General features: G+C 43.4%; 1 protein-coding gene across 1 annotated transcript in view; it reads left to right on the top strand.

The window, feature by feature from the left end:
• SORCS3 (sortilin related VPS10 domain containing receptor 3) overlaps window positions 1-16,603 on the top strand; it is a gene marked incomplete at its 5' end in the record, with an annotated part of 489,210 nt that overhangs the window by 153,984 nt on the left and 318,623 nt on the right. Inside the window, one exon of the mRNA XM_084635451.1 lies at window positions 5,989-6,056. Within this exon, the coding sequence (XP_084491577.1) occupies window positions 5,989-6,056 (68 nt within the window). The remainder of the gene's footprint in view (window positions 1-5,988; window positions 6,057-16,603) is intronic.

The following is a 16,603-nucleotide window of genomic DNA, read 5'->3' as shown; positions in this document are numbered from 1 at the left end:
GTCCTGGTCCATGATTGAGGCCCCTAGATGCTACTGCACTACAGATAATTAACTATAGTGGTAGGAGTTTTTTGTGGTGTGGCTGCTTGCTAGAGCCAGTTGGGATTTTTTTCTTCAAAATGATTTTTCAAAAGATAATGCAGTTTCTGGAAAAAAAAATGATTTTGCTGAATTTTTTTCAAATTTTCCATTAGGAAAACCGAAATGAACGATTTCACTTCAGATAATTTAATTTTGAGTTAATTCAACGTTAAACTGCGTTTCACATGAGATTGCATTGCCTCATGGGAGTTGTAGTTTGGCTGTCTCGTGTCCCTGTTCTGTCCTATGGGCTGGGCTCCCTGCCTGGACTACAATCTCCTATGATGCAATGTGGTCTCCCCTCTGACTGAGCTGCCTGGTGCCTCATGGAAGTCACATGACTAGGGGGCATCATGGGAAATTACTTTGGCCACAGAGCCCAGCCCCCAGGGGAGAATGGGGGCATCAAGTAAATGAACGCCAACACCCAGTTCAATAAACAGAAATTAAACCTTTCAATTCAGGCATATAGAAATTTTTCATTTTGATTGAAAATGCCAGAATGAAATGTCTCTCCATTTCCAACCCAATATTACTTGGAGAATTGTGTTTGGTGAAAAATTTTGATATTTCAACTTTTCATCAAAAAATATATATAATTTCAATATCAAAATTTTGCGCAGGATGGAAGTTCCCATTTTTGCTCAGCTCCAACACTTACCCGGTAGCGAATGGATTAAGTGTGCCAACTGTATCTTGCATAGGGCACCAAACATCCTTTGGTCACAGCACTCTCTGGGAGACCCCGGTGGAAACTCTCTCTGTTGCCTTCTGCTTCTCAGGTTGTTGGGTACTGTTGAGCATAGTGTTGGGGTAGTACATGGAATTCCTCCCAAAGCAGGGTTGGAAATGCCTTATTGCCAAACGCTAACTTTTTAGCTTGGAAAAGGGATGACTGAGGGGGGACATGATAGAGGTCTATAAAATCATGACTGGTGTGGAGAAAGTAAATAAGGAAGTATTATTTACTCCTTCTCATAACACAAGAATTAGGGGTCACCAAATTAAATTAATAGGCAGCACATTTAACACAAACAAAAGGAAGTATTTTTTTCAAATTAATGCACAGTCAACCTGTGGCACTCCTTGCCAGAGGATGTTGTGAAGGCCAAGTCTATAAAAGGGTTCAAAAAAAGAACTAGATAAGTTCATGGAGGATAGGTCCATCAATGGTGATTAGCCAGGATGGACAGGAATGGTGTCCCTAGCCTCTGTTTGCCAGAAGCTGGGAATGGGCAACAGGGGATGGATCACTTGATGATTACCTGTTCTGTAAATTCCCTCTGGGGCACCTGGCAGTGGCCACTGTCAGAAGACAGGATACTGGGCTAGATGGGCCTTTGGCCTGACCCAGTATGGCCATTCTTATGGTAACTTTCCTGGCAGATAAGTTATTTCAGAAATGTGTTGTCCAGCCCTCTTTGCCTAGGACAGTAGTGGCTGTGCAAAATCTTAAACAGGCCCTGAAGTTTCTTGAAGATAACTGCTAAGTACCGTGCCATTTAAAAGCCTGTCTGAAAACAAACTGGGACCTTGGCTGTTTCTTTCAGTCTGTGATGTATGTCTTGGCTGTATGTATGACATTGCTTTGGTAGTTTCGTTTGCTCCCTTAGTATCACAAGGCAATGTCATGAAGAAAGGGACTTTCACAGCTTTATTCACAAAGGTTTGATATTAAGACTCCCTGCAATCCTCCCTGGTTTTTAAACTCCCCAACCTATTGTACATGTTACACGTATTGACTCTGAAGTGGCTTGTTTCATAAGCGAGAGCTGTGTTTTGTGCTGGCGGAAGCCACTCCGTTTGTGGTTGTAGTATGAGCATGCCTCCAGCATTGGGCGTGTGTGTGTGTGTGATTTGTATGTGTGATACGTTGTAGGGACTCTGTTGTAGATCACTAATGCTTCAAGCAACTCCTGTTATTTTCTAGGACCCTTTGTGAGGTTTATCTGCTAAGGGCTGCTTACATTTCTGCTTTGCTCTCATTTTCAGCATGGTTTCCAGACACTAAAGGCAGTAGTAGGCCTGGATTCTGCTTTGTTATGCTGGTGTCAATCCAGAAGAGCTCCACCAAAGTTGATGGCTTTACTCCAGATTTAAACCAGGATGACAGAGCTGGATTTGGCCCATTAGTGCATAGTCAGCATTGGCCTAGTATTCGCAAGTTTTGCTAATGATAAATTACATGCTGTAAGGTACAATGACAATGAGCATGAAACGCAGCAAGGGCTGTGTAAGGAACCGAGGCCTTACAGAGAGAATATGAACACAGCATCCACTGGAAATTACAGGGGAAATTAAATGGGCAGAATGTAATTACCCTGTTGGAATCTGTCCAGGATGCTGGGACCCAATATATCTCATACATCTAAGATCTGATCCAGCTCCCATTGACTTCAATGGAAGCTGGATTGGGTTCCTAAACTGGAAAACAAGCACCATGTCACTATAAGAAAAATCAAACCTTCGAGTGGCTTTACGTCTCAGGCGAAAGATTACCCTTCCAGTACCACAGCGCCCCCTAGATTTCTGTGGGGCATTGATTCAGGAGTCAGAGGGAAGAGCGCCACCTCCTGAGTGACTAAGAGCACTACCCTTGAAGGGTACTGGTGGCGTTGCTTCTCAGATCTGACAAGAGCATTGCCGCGGGGCAATAGGAAGCATCCTAAAACTAAGCCACTCTAACCAGGGTATCCTTGAGACAGTGGGAATCCAGCCCCATTGCATCCATCACCCAGCATGTAGTGATGGATTGTGGGATGTTAATCAGAAAAGGCAAACTTGTGCAGCAGCCAGGTGACTGGGTCACCATTTCTTGCTGATAGTTCCTCATCTTGTGCGGAAGGCTGTGTAGAAGCTTTTAATTTATAGCATGAAGGTATTTTTCTTATTTCCCTCCTGCATCACGTTGATTTATAGAGTGACCTACCCTGACTCAAATCTGTCCAGCAACTGTTCCTTCACGTTCCCTGCCAAAAGCTGCTTAACTTATATTTCCCCCCTCCCCCACTTAAGTTCTACCCTGGAGGAAATAATGGAGCCAAACAAGAGCAAGAGAGAGAACAGTAACCACAGTATAAAGATGAATGAATGCTTGAAACAGACATCCCATCTATTAACCTAGGCAGAAGCAGGTGCCCCAGGGTCTTTTATAGTTCCCATAGATCTCTTCCCTCTGATATGCTGTCAATAAGACGGTACTGCAACCTGGGTTTTGTGACAGTGATTAACACATTTGCACTTTTCCCTTCAGCTAGGATGACCAGATAGCAAGTGTGAAAAATCGGGACGGGGGTGGGGGGTAATAGGAGCCCATATTAAAAAAAAAAAAAAGCCCCAAATATCGGGACTGTCCCTATAAAAGTGGGACATCTGGTCACCCTACCTTCAGCCTTTAACTCGTTGTCCCAGGTGGCTGTTAAGCAGGGAAAGGCCAAATTAAAGGCCTGGCCCTGCAAATGCCATGGAGTGTAGTGCACCAACCAGGTTTTTGAAAAATGGTCTAAATATTTTCATTTTTTAAAAAAATGCCAATTTTTTTTTTTAAAAAGGGCCTATTTTGAGCCCTGGAAAACATAGAAACAAGGGTGAGATTTCAAAATTTTGCAAAATTGAAAAAAAACCCAAAACCCCAATAAGGGCATGGGGCAGGTCTACACTGTCACTTCAGTCAATCTAAGTTACGTCGCTCTGGGGCGTGGAAAACCCCTGAGTGATGCAAATTTTGCACTGTCCAAACAGGCACTTTATCGGTGGGAGACGCTCTTCTGCTGACATAGCTTCCGCCTCTCACTAAGGTGGAGTAATTATGCTGACAGGAGAGTGCTCTCCTGTTGGCACAGAGTGTCTTCACCAGATGCTGCGCTGATGTGTCATAGAATAGAATCATAGAATATCAGGGTTGGAAGGGACCTCAGGAGGTCATCTAGTCCAACCCCCTGCTCAAAGCGGGAGATGTAGCTCTGTAGTGTAGACTTTCCCCTGTTGGGTCCCATTAACGTCAGTTGGATGTATCACATTGTAAGCACTGTATTAGGCTGCAAAGCCTAGATTTGTAAAGGTATTTAGGCTCTGTTCAGCATTTCAACACCTACAAGACTTAGGAGCCCAAGACTTGGTCTACACCTAAAACTTAAGACGGCATAGCTACGTCACCTAGGGATGTGAAAATATCACACTCCTGAGACGTAGTTAAGCCAGCGTAAGCCCCAGGGTAGAAGCCTCTGGATTGGTGGAAAAATTCTTCCTTCAACATTGCTACCATCTCTCCCTGGAGTGTATGGTGTTACCTTTTAAATTAGTTAAGTGTCGCCGTGGTGAGCCAAGCAATGCCTAGATACCTTTCATAATCTGATGTTGGCAGGAGTGTCCTACCTGTAGAGCTACGTGTGCAGGGGAAAGAAGAAGTGGGAGAAGGCGTAGTTATTGGCACTCTGAGTAATGTTATGTGGAGGTCTTATGGGAGGGGGCGAGTACAGCTGGCATAATATCTCTAGGTGTGCTGAGGGGTGTGAGCTCACCAGCAACCCGTTACACCTTTTAACTTCCCTTCCAGCACAGCTGACCAAGGCCTTGATTCAGCCAAGTACTCAAGCATGTGCTTAACTTTAAGCATGCTTCTCTTCCAGAGAAGAGCAACAACAATGATTAAAGGTCTAGAAAACATGACCTATGAGGGAAGATTGAAAAAACTGGGTTTGTTTAGTCTGCAGAAGAGAAGACTGAGGGGGGACATGATAACAGTTTTCAAGTACATAAAAGGTTGTTACAAGGAGGAGGGAGAAGAATTGTTCTTCTTAACCTCTGAGGATAGGACAAGAAGCAAGGGGCTTAAATTGCAGCAAGGGAGGTTTAGCTTGGACATTAGTAAAAACTTCCTAACTGTCTCTGGAATAAATTGCCTAGGGAGGTTGTGGAATCTCCATCGCTGGAGATTTTTAAAAGCAGGTTAGACAAACACCTGTCAGGGATGGTCTGATAATACTTAGTCCTGCCATGAGAGCAGGACTCTGGACTAGATGACCTCTCAGGTCCCTTCCAGTCCTATGATTCTATGTAAGTCCCATTAACTTTCATGGGCCCTACGTACTGACTATAAAAGGGGGTGAAACATATCCTTAGCTTGAATTTTGGCATGTTCAAAATCTGAATCTGCATTTTGTGCTTTGAACACATCTCTGCTAAAGGTAAATAGTCCTGGAAATTGCTCGGGATTATGGCCGTCCCATTTTCCCAAGGGTTGGGATAAAGCTTTGGCTTTGTTTCTTTTATGTATGGTTCAGGTAATGTTTCTTTACCTGAAACGCTGAGGTTTTGCCCATGATTGATTGTGAAGCCCTTTGTATGCGAGCAAGGCAGATTTTGACTCCAGTCCAGCAGTCTGATCCCAACTCCTAGTTGGGAGTGTGAACTCTTATGCCTAGGGAAAGTCTCATAAAAAAGAATGGTGCTTAGCACAGGTGTGCAGACTGGTTCAGGGCCTGCGCATGAATCCTTTCTCCATGGATCTTCATTGTGTCTGAGGACTTTCGTTGTCAAGCACCTTGGGGAATAAAGAGAGGAGTAGTCGAGTGTGATTTCTGGTCGGACTACAAGGATAACAAGGCCCATCTCGTTCCATCCCTGACCTTGAATAGCTACAGCTGTGGAGAAGCTAGCTAACAATGTTAAAGGAATTCTTGTTGGCATGTTTTATTTCAAATGCAAAACATCCCGCGGATTAAAATAAATGTTACTAGTTACATGGATGCATTGAGCTAATGATTTTCTTTTTACCTACTTGATCCTATAATAACCCAAATTTAATGGATAAATGCTAAGCTCTCCTTTGGGTGATTTCAGATGCATTAAGTACATAGTTACAAAATCTTAAAGGAAGATTCTTTTCTTTTTCTTTCTCCCCTGCAGGTGATTCTCATTCTAACAAAGCTCTACGACTTCAACTTGGGGAGCGTTACTGAAAGCTCGCTGTGGAGGTAAGTGGTTTGCGGAAATCACAGTGAATGGCAGGGAGCGGTTTGCTGGGCCTCATGTCAAATGGGCTGCAGAGACCAAGAGAACCTGAATTGGATGATCAGGGAAAGGTGCAGGGAATCAGAACGAGCTTGTGAGCTACTCTGGGAAAACAGTCTTTGTTTGTGAGCTCACTAATTGTACGCCAGTAAGAGGTGGATGGATAGGTGGTGTTCTGATTAAGATACCTGACTGGGACCTAAGAGATCTGGGTGTTGGTCCTACGTCTGCCATAAATTCACCGTAGGCCTTCACGCACCTGGCTGACCCTCAGTTACCCATCGGTTAAATGGGGACAATAATCCTCTTTTTTTTTTTTTTTGGCTGCCTTACGTTATTTAGATCACTAACTCTTCAGGGCAGGGATTGTCTCTTATTCTGCTTGTGTACAGTGCCTAGCACAATGGGGTCTGATATGAGCTAGGAACTCTAGGCACTGATGTAATGCAAATAATAAAGATGGCCAGAAGAAAAGTCTGTTAGAGAGAGTACATCGGGGAATGACATTTAAAAAAAAAAAAAAGAAAACCAATTCAGACCAGTAAAAACTTGATGGCAAAGAGACTGGTCTTGGCTAAGTGAAAGAGCCCACCTAACTTCTGCATACAGCTGTTGTATTATTATTTGTCTTACCATAGGAGCCCTAGACATGGATTGGGGCCTCACTGTGCTAGGCGCTGTACAGACACAAAACTAAAAGGTGGTCCCTGACCCAACAAGCTTTCCCCTTGCATCCAATCCTGTTCTGTATTTCTCATATAGTGGCCCAAATCCTGGACCCACGGATACTTACAGCAAAACTTCCATTGATTAGGATTGGGCTCAGGAATTCTTGTTACAGGTGGAGAACTTTTATTTGCAAAGCATGTTTACAGTACAAACAGCTAACTTACCATCCCAACCAATCCTCTCCTCCACCTTTGAGCCCCTCTGGAAGGCAGGCAGGTGGTATCACGATTCGGCACATAGGTGGAGGTGAGCAGAGGCGTGTCTGAAGTCTCACAGGGGAATCAGTATCCAAATCGGAATTAGAATCAGGAGTTCCAGGCTCAGTTCACACTTCCCATGTGTTGTGCCATTACTGACTTGGATAGATTAGCCAATATACAGTGAGTTTACTGCTTTTGGTTGTACTTTGTTTCTTCTATGGCCATTTAATGACTGTGTTTTATGCAAGCATTTGAATTCTCTCAACAGATTCAAATTGCAGAGACTGAGCTGCAGTCCTGCTACGAAATTACAGGGGGATTTAAATAGGCACACAATATATTTCGGCTCATGGAACTACAACGTGGATGTTTTATATATATGCCATGTACAAATGGGTGGGTGTGTATGTGTGTCACACAATTATAAGTGTGTGTTAATAACATATATACACAGGTTTACAGACAGCATATAAATATGTGGGCCATATCCTTAGCTCGTGTAAATTTGCTTAGCTCCATTCAAGACAATTTACACCAGCTGGGGATCTTGACCTTTGTATTTCCGCCTGTTCTGCAGAAAGGCAGAGTCTTAAACCGAGCGAAATGGTTTTTCAATGGTATGCACCATACAGGGCAAAATAAATTTTCCAGGGCTGGGACTATACTTCACTGTTATACCTATTATAGTGCGTTTATTGTTAACTTGCAGCAAGAATTATTAGTGAGTCTGCCAGTCAGTCCGTGGTAAAACTCTGTTACTGGCTGTGTCACTTCTGCATAGACACTCTGTTGCCCTGCTTTCCACCCAGACTTTTTGATGTCTTTGTTCTCCTATTAACTTGAAAGTCGCTTTTGCAAGACAGTTTCAGGAGCATTACCGGATGGGGGCTAACCATGCAGCAGAGTCAGTTAATGCATTAGGAGTTAATTGTTCATAATAGCTCTTGAAACTTCTTGACTTGCCTGGCAACTCTAAAGCCTAATTGCACTATACCATGGTAATCTGCAAATGTATAAATAATCATGAAACTAAGAAGGAACACAGCCGTTTTCACTTACCTCGTACTTTTCAGGGTCTTTAAGCCTTGACAACTTTTGCCTTGCACCTAACAAGTACAAATGACACAGTAATTATACTTTAAGCATAATTACCACGCAATCTGCTCTGCATAAATAATGTAACGAGCCAGCAAATCCTGTCTTAATGCCAAGAAATTGCAGCAGCATTTGAGCTGTGCAAAAAGGTGATAGTGACATTCTTCTTGGAGTTTTTTCTTTTTCAGAGAGAGGAAAGTGGAGATTAGCCATCAGCTCAAACTAAATGTTTCCAAGAATGTCTTATAGCTCATAAAGAAGATATGCTAAAAACGTAGACAGCTTTGTGAAACCCATTTTAGTATTGTCCTGGACAGTCCATCTAGTTTGCAGCAGAGATTACAGAGTGGTAAATAATGACATGGAAAAAGAAAAGGAATACTTGTGGCACCTTAGAGACTAACAAATTTATTTGAGCATAAGCTTTCCTGAGCTACAGCTCACTTCATCGGATGCATTCAGTGGATTCATTTCCACTGAATGAATCCGATGAAGTGAGCTGTAGCTCACGAAAGCTTATGCTCAAATAAATTTGTTAGTCTCTAAGGTACCACAAGTCCTCCTTTTCTTTTTGCGGATAAAAAATGACATGGAGTGGGTTCTTGTGGCTAGATCAAGGGATTAGGAGTCATGGGTTCTGTTCCAAGTTCTGGTCAGGAGTGAACTCTAGTGATTAGAGCAGGGGACTGGGAGTCAAGACTCCTGGGTTCTAATACCAGTTGATTTGCCTGATGATCCTGGGTAAGCCCCTGTGCCTCAGTTTTCTCATCTGAAAAATGCAGAATAAAAAGGTTTCATGAAGGCTTGTAAAGTGCTTTGAGTTCCTCTAATGGAAGGTGTTACAGTAATGCATGATCTTTATTAATAATGCCATATTCAATGGTAAGAATGAGCTGATAAATACTCACATACAACATGATATCTGAGCTCCTATGTGGTTTAAAATAATCACAAGTATGTACAGGGACTCCTGGATTTTTCTGTTTTCTGGGGTTAAGGCATGTTCTTGCAACTACACAATAGTTCTGCTCTCCTAAACAATAGCACTTCTTGATCCTGGCTCCGAATAGTCAGCAAACAGGTCGGTTTCCAGAAGAGAAGGACTCTTATGGCAGACAGCAGTAAACCATGTACTAAAGCTTCAGAGGAGGTGGGAATAGGAAACCATGCAGTATTGTCTCCAAATTTGGGCTTCATCCTTCATTCCTCACGCATCAGAAACTGCCACTGAATTCCCTCGTGGTCCTTGGGAGACTAAAACGAGAGGCTGCTTTTAATGAAAAACTGCACGGCAATAGAAAAGCTATTCTGAACCCTGCATCTAAATACAAAGACAAGTAAATCAATAGGAAAATGTCCTGAGTGTAATTAAAAAGAAAAAAAAAAAGAATTAACAGCCATATTGGATGCTGCTCTGCTAACTGTCTGATGTCGGTTAAGTCAGAGGAAATGCTACTCAGCATTCAAATGAAGGCATAGAGGCATTGCTGAAGCCCTGTGAATGTTTTTATTTTCTTATGTCATTTTTCATATTATTTTGGGAAAATGGTGGTGTGGCTTTTTTTTTTTTTAAAAGTTTTATCCATCTTAGCGATTTTAGCAATGCAGAAGGGAGTTGAAAGGGGTCGGGTCAGGTCCTGGGAGGACTGTGCTGGGGGAGGTGTGATGCAGAGCGAGCCTGCCCCTCATTCGCCCTGCAGTGGCTGATCCTGTCCCGCAAGGCTGGGCCCAGGCCTCTGCTCTGGGTGTTGTGATCAAGCGCATGGGGTTGCAGCACACTGAGCTTTGGCCTGGCTGCTTCCTCATCATGATGACGTAGGGGTGCGAGGCCAAATTTGAGTGAGTGGTACTGTGACCCTGTGTGCCAGGTTGCAATGCCACGAACTCAGATTTGGCCTGGTCACTCCTACTCCCCCACTTCACGACGGAGGGATGGCCAAACCTGAACGACACTGTGCCCCTATATGCTAGGCTGCACCACCTAGAGCGGGGAGCCGGACCTAGCCCTGCGGGACAGTAGCCAGAGGAGCTGCTGCTGCAGGGTGAGGGTTTTTTTAAATTTTGTTTTATATGTTGTTTCTGGTTTTATGTTGTGTTATATTGTATTTGTGAAAAACACTGGGCTCTTGGCCTTGCTATAACAGATTGGTCTAGGGGTCCCCTACTCCAACATCTGGTTCTCTGGCCAGTACCAATTACTTCAGAGGAAAGTGCAAGAAAACACCACCCTGGACCTAACCCTCTCAGGATTGGTCTACACTAGAAAATTAGATCGACCCAGCGGTGTTGCTCAAGAGTGTGAAAAATCCATCCCCTGAGCAACACAGTTAAGCCAGCTAAGTCCCCATGTAGATAGGCTAGGTCGATGGAAGAATTCTTCCTTTGACATAGCCACTGCCTCTTGGAGAGGTGGCTAGCTTACGTTGAGAACCCCTCCCATTGGCAAAGGTAGTGTCCACACTCAAACGCGACAGCAGCATTTCAAGCACAGGTGCCGACTTTCCAAAGTGCTGGGGGGTGCTCGACTCCCAGGCCCCACCCCCGCCCTGCCTCTTCCTGCCCCCACTCCACCCCCGCCCCGCCTTTTCCCAGCCCTCTCCCGAGCGCGTCCTCACTCCTTTCCTCATGGAAAGTTTTTGCTTTCCATGGATTTTTTTTTCACAAAAAAACTCAAAAAACTTAATCAAAAATTTACTCTGAAATGCTGCTGTCAGGGTTCCTTCCCCACTCTGAACTCTAGGGTACAGATGTGGGGACCTGCATGAAAGACCCCCTAAGCTTATTCTTACCAGCTTAGCTTAAAAAAGCTGCCACCACCAAAGTGTTACACAAAGAACAGGGAAAGAGCCCGCTTGGAAATGTCTTTCCCCCCAAAAATTCCCCCAAGCCCTCCACCCCCTTTCCTGGGGAAGGCTTGATAAAAATCCTCACCAATTTGCATAGGTGAACACAGACCCAAACCCTTGGATCTTAAGAACAATGAAAAGCAATCAGGTTCTTAAAAGTAGAATTTTAATTAAAGAAAAAGTAAAAGAATCACCTCTGTAAAATCAGGAAGGGAAACACCTTACAGGGTAATCCGATTCAAAACATAGAGAATCCCTCTAGGCAAAACCTTAAGTTACAAAAAGACACAAAAACAGGACTATACATTCCATTCAGCACAACTTATTTCAACAGCCATTTAAACAAAACAGAATCTAACGCATATCTAACTAGATTGCTTACTGACTTTTTACAGGAGTTCTGACCTGCATTCCTGCTCTGGTCCCGGCAAACACATCACACAGACAGAGAGGACCCTTTGTTTCCCCCCTCCCCAAGCTTTGAAAGTATCTTGTCTCCTCATTGGTCATTTGGGTCAGGTGCCAGCGAGGTTACCTTTAGCTTCTTAACCCTTTACAACGGAAAGGGTTTTTCCTCTGGCCAGGAGGGATCTAAAGGTGGTTCGCCTTCCCTTTATATTTATGACAGCTGCTGTAGAACCTCATGCTCCCATTCTCCCCTACGGGCGAGGCTGCTAGTCAGACTTCAGCTCCCATGATACACTGTGGCCATGCCACTGTCAGAATGCACCACCTCCCCTTACTAGAAGGGGAAACAGTGATGATGGGAGATGGAGTCCAATCAGGGAGCCTGGCCCACGGAGGAGTATGGAAGCATGAGGTGCATAAACTACAACACCCAGGGAGCATTGCAGCAACTTTTCAGAATCAAAACATTTTGCTTTTCTGTTTCTCTTTGGAAATTTGTACTTTTCTGTCAAGGGTAGGGAGAATCTGACCGGTGGTTGATTTATATCTTTAAGCCTGGTGGTTCATAGCACTTCACTTCTAGTTTTCACTTCTAGTTTTTTCCCCCTCTGTCTAGTACAAAGGTGGGAATTTAGATTATCTACATGAATGTCTCTCTTTTTTTGTTAATCTTGGCCTCAGATATATCTTATGGCATGGAGTTCCACAGGTTAACTATGTATTATGGAAAAAAGAAATCCTTTCATCAGTTTTAAGTCTGTTGCCTTTCAGTTTCACTGCATATGCCCTTGTTCTTGTACTGAGAGATTGGGTAAACAGGAGTACCCGATTCCATTAGTTATATTCTATAACTCTATCATGTCCCCTTTTTTATTTGTCTCCTCTCTCAACTAAACACTCTGTCTTTCCCGTTCTTCTTTATATAGAAGCTTCTAATCTTCTAGCCACATTCATTGCTCATTTATGGGCCTGTTCTATTTCTGCTAGATTATTTTTGAGATAGGGTGACTAGAGGTGAACATAACATTCCAGATGAGGGTGTACCAGGGTCATGATGCTAATTTCAGTATTTTCTATCCCATTCTTTATACAGCCTCCCATTTTTTCGGTCTAAGGCTACAGATTAAACAGAGATGTCTATTGAGTTTGCTGTAATGTCAGCCATGTCTCTGTTCTGAATTGTTACTTTAGAACCTAGGAGTTCTTTGTACAGTGGTAGAGAAAAAGACAGTTCCTGACCCAAAAAGTTTACAATCCAAATATAAGACAAGAGACATCCGTGTGATACAAGAACAGAGAACAGACCTGGGAATCACAAGGTAGCACTGAGATATATATGATCAGCATGATAAGCAGTGACCACAACACACCAGCTTTATTAAGCCAGAGGGAGTAGCTCAGATTCTTCCTTACAATAAGCATGATTTTGCATATGTCAAAACTGAATTTCATCTGCTGTCATGTTGCTTGTTACTTAGCTTGTTTAGGTCCTCCCGGAGTTCTTCACATCCTTCTTTGGTCATGATTAATATAAATAATGTTGTCCCTTTGACCCATGTAGCTAGCTTGTATTTGGGGCTTTGTAGGGTTATTTCCATTACAAGGAGAAATTAATGATACAAGTTGGGTATATTCTTTGGTATAACCTTGTTTGTTTCCAAAAAGAAGTCCATCAAATTCTGTTTTCATGAACATGTTAGAAACAAACAGCAGCTTCCTCTCTGAGAAATCCTCACATCTACATTAGAATGGCCGAACTGGGTCAGACCAATGGTCCATCTAGCCCACTATCCTGTCTTCCGACAGTGACTGGTGCCAGATGCTTCAGAGGGAGTGAGCAGAACAGGGCACTTTATGCAGTGATTTCCCCCGTCACCCTCTTCCAGTTTCATGCAGTCAGAGGTTTAGGAACACCCAGAGCATGGAGGTGCATCCCTGACCATCTTGACTAATAGCCATTGATGGACCTATCCTACATGAACGTATTTCATTCTTTTTTTGAACCCAGTTATACTTTTGGCCTGGCAACGGGTTCCATGGGGTGACTGTGCATTGGGTGAAGAAGCACTTCCTTTTGTTTTAAACCTGTGCCGATTAATTACATTGGGTGACCCCTGGTTTTTGTGGTCCATGAAAGGGTAAATAACAGTTCCTTGGTCACTATCTCCACATCATTGGTGATTTTATAGAGCTCGATTCCCTTCAGTCATTTGTTTTCCAAGCTGAATGACCCAGTCGTCTTAATCCCTCCTCATATGGAAGCTGTTCTATATCTCCTAATAATTTTGGTTGCCCTTCTCTGTACTTTTCCCAGTTCTAATGTATCTTTTTTTGATATGGGGTGACCAGAACTATGCACAGTATTCAAGGTGTGGGCGTGGATTTTTACAGTGGCGTTATGATGTTTTCTGTCTTATTATCTATCCCTTTCCTAATGGTTCTTAACATTCTGTTTAGCATGTTTGACTTCTGCTGCACATTGAGCAGGTGTTTTCAGAGAACTATATACTATCTCTTTCTTGAACGGTAACAGCTAATTTAGACCCCATCGTTTTGTATGGGTAGTAGGGATTATGTTTTCTAATGTGCATTGGTTTGTACTTATCAACATTGAATCTCATCTGCCTTTTTTTTTTTTTTTTTGGCCCAGTCACCCAGTTTTGTGAGATCCCTTTGGAACTCTTCGCAGTCTGCTTTGGACTTAGAGTGTCTACCACTCTGGTGAGCTTTGTGCCCAAGAAGCCCTGTCTGTCTGCTTATTCTCAAGGTCATGCTCATAACTGGTTCTACAGGCTTTCTGTCCCATAATGCACAAAGGCTAATTTAAAGGTAGGGTCCTCATAACTACGTGGTGATGGGAGTGAAAAACCCACATCCATGCCCGACATAGTATGCTGACCCAACGCCCCTGTGTGGATGCCACAGTGTTGATGGAAGACTGTAGGTGTAGGCCGTGTCTACACCACCAGGTTATCCCAGCGTAGCTATGGCAATGTAACTATACCAGTATAGTCTCCATAGTATAGAGAAGCCTATGGGCTATAAAACCAATAAACAGGAAACATTCAGCCCTCATGGCTTAGCTCTGACCTGCCAAGTGTCTTGGGCAGTTCTTCCGTTGTTTGTATCCCTTTTTACCACAGAAAGGGGCTTAACTGTTCCTTCCACTGAGTCTAAAAGAGAATGCACGGCACATTCATTGGTTTTAGCAAGGTCTGCGGTTGTCTTTGGTTCATAGAGGCCTCCGCCGAATGGCAGTCATTAGGTCCTTTCAGAATAAGAGTAATTTTGTTTCTTCTGCAAATGTTGCCACCTCACTGCTCACACCCTTTTCCAGATCATTAATAAATATACTAAATACACAGCGTGATTTCAGTAGGACTGCTTGCAAGGTGTCATAAGGCGAGCTGGTATGTTGGGAATAAGAGTCCAAGGATCAGGAGGCTGATCACGTGATTGCCACCTAAACCCTGGATTTTCATCCCTATTATCTGGGAAGTAGATTAAACTTGACCCAGGTGAGGCTGAGCCCTCAGCTCCCTTAAAGGGCCAGCTGTCCTTGTGGCAGTAAGGTGCTACTTAGCTCATGCAACGATGGCAGAATTGGGCCTTAATATAAAACGCAGAAAAAGATGGATCTCAATCTCTCTCCCTCCCTCTTTTAGGCTATGAAGTATAGCACATAATGCTTACATATTTCTGACTACAATATTGCAGTTTTGCTTTAATTTGCTGTATTGAAATGAAACTTGTGGACTGAAGTCATGACAAGATTATAATAATGCCAGGGGATGTAATGTTATATACTTTTTTATTATCAAACTCATAACGTATATTACGTTGCCACTTTCCAATACACATCGTTTTCCAGAGGATTATATTCACACATCAAATAATGTGGCTTCATCCTTGTTTAAGAACGATGAACTCAGACTGGAACAGATGCAGAAAAGGGCAACTAGGATGATCGGCATGGAGAGCCTACCGCACAAGAGGAGACTTAGGCTAAACAAGCCAAGCTCCTTAACAGAACAATGGATGAGGGGACATATGGTTTCTCTCTATAAATACTTCAGTGGGATAATACCAGGGAGGGAGAAGAGAGATTTAAGTTAAGGGCCAATTTTAGCCATCGATACATCTAGGCTTGGAATTAGATGAAGGTTTCTAACAATCAGAGAAACGAAGTTGTGAACAGCACCCCAAAGGGAGTAGTGGGGGCAAAAAACCTAACTGGTTTTAAGACAGAACTTGATTAGTTTATGAAGGGGATGGTATGATGAAATTTCGTACAATGGCATATGGCCCATCCACGACTCTGTTAGCAAATATCTCCAACAGCCGGAGATGGAAAACTAGATGGAGAGGGGTTTGAGTGACTTCAGAGAATTCTTTCCATGGTGTCTGGCTGGTGGGTTTCACCCACATGCTCAGGGTCTAACTCGTCACCATATTTGGGATCAGAAGTAATTTTCCCCCAGGTCAGATTGGCAGAGAGTTTTTTTTTGCCTTCCTCTGCAGCCTGGGGCATGGGTCACTTCCTGGTTTGAATTAGAGTAAATGGTGGATTCTCTGTAACTTGCAGTCTTTAAAATCAAGATTTGCGGACTTCAGTAACTCAGCCAGAGATTAGGTGCCTAGTATAAGAGTGAGAGTCCATGGCCTGCGATGTGCAGGAGGTCAGACTAGATGATCATGACAGTCCCTTCTGGCCTTAAAGGCTATGAGTCGCCTTCTGGCAGCCAGTTCAGCAAAGTGTTCTAATACTGCTACTAGCCAGTTGGGGTCCTCTTTTAGTTCTAGTCGTTCAAAACCTGGTTTGGGGACAAAGGGTCAAGTTCTATTCCCCATGCTACATGCGGTCAGTTTAGGTGATGACCATTAGCATCTGTGTTTATTTGACCATGGATTTGTTACAGTATGTATCAGAAATTTGGTTCCTCATCAAGAAGGTGGAGCGGAAGGGGACAGCTGCACCAGCAAAGATTGGAGAGAAGAGTGCTGAGTATTACACTAGGGAACAGACTAGCTGGGTGAAAGCTCTAACCAAGAGGATGGGCATTTGGAGGACTGTGACAGTTCGTGCAAGGATGATCACTGCTGTCTCCCTTCAAAGCCCCCATCACCTTCCTGCACTGTAGTGCTAACCCCTCACATCTGGGTAAAGATTGCATACTTGTAAAGTAATTTGACTCTCAGCTTCTGAGATCTCTCATTCCTCATCTGACTGGC

The sequence above is a fragment of the Lepidochelys olivacea genome (genome assembly GCF_965140295.1).
Source record: "Lepidochelys olivacea isolate rLepOli2 genome assembly, chromosome: 7".
Taxonomy (NCBI): domain Eukaryota; kingdom Metazoa; phylum Chordata; order Testudines; family Cheloniidae; genus Lepidochelys; species Lepidochelys olivacea.
The sequence above is the reverse complement of the archived record's forward strand: the minus strand, read 5'-3'. Positions and strand labels throughout refer to the sequence as shown.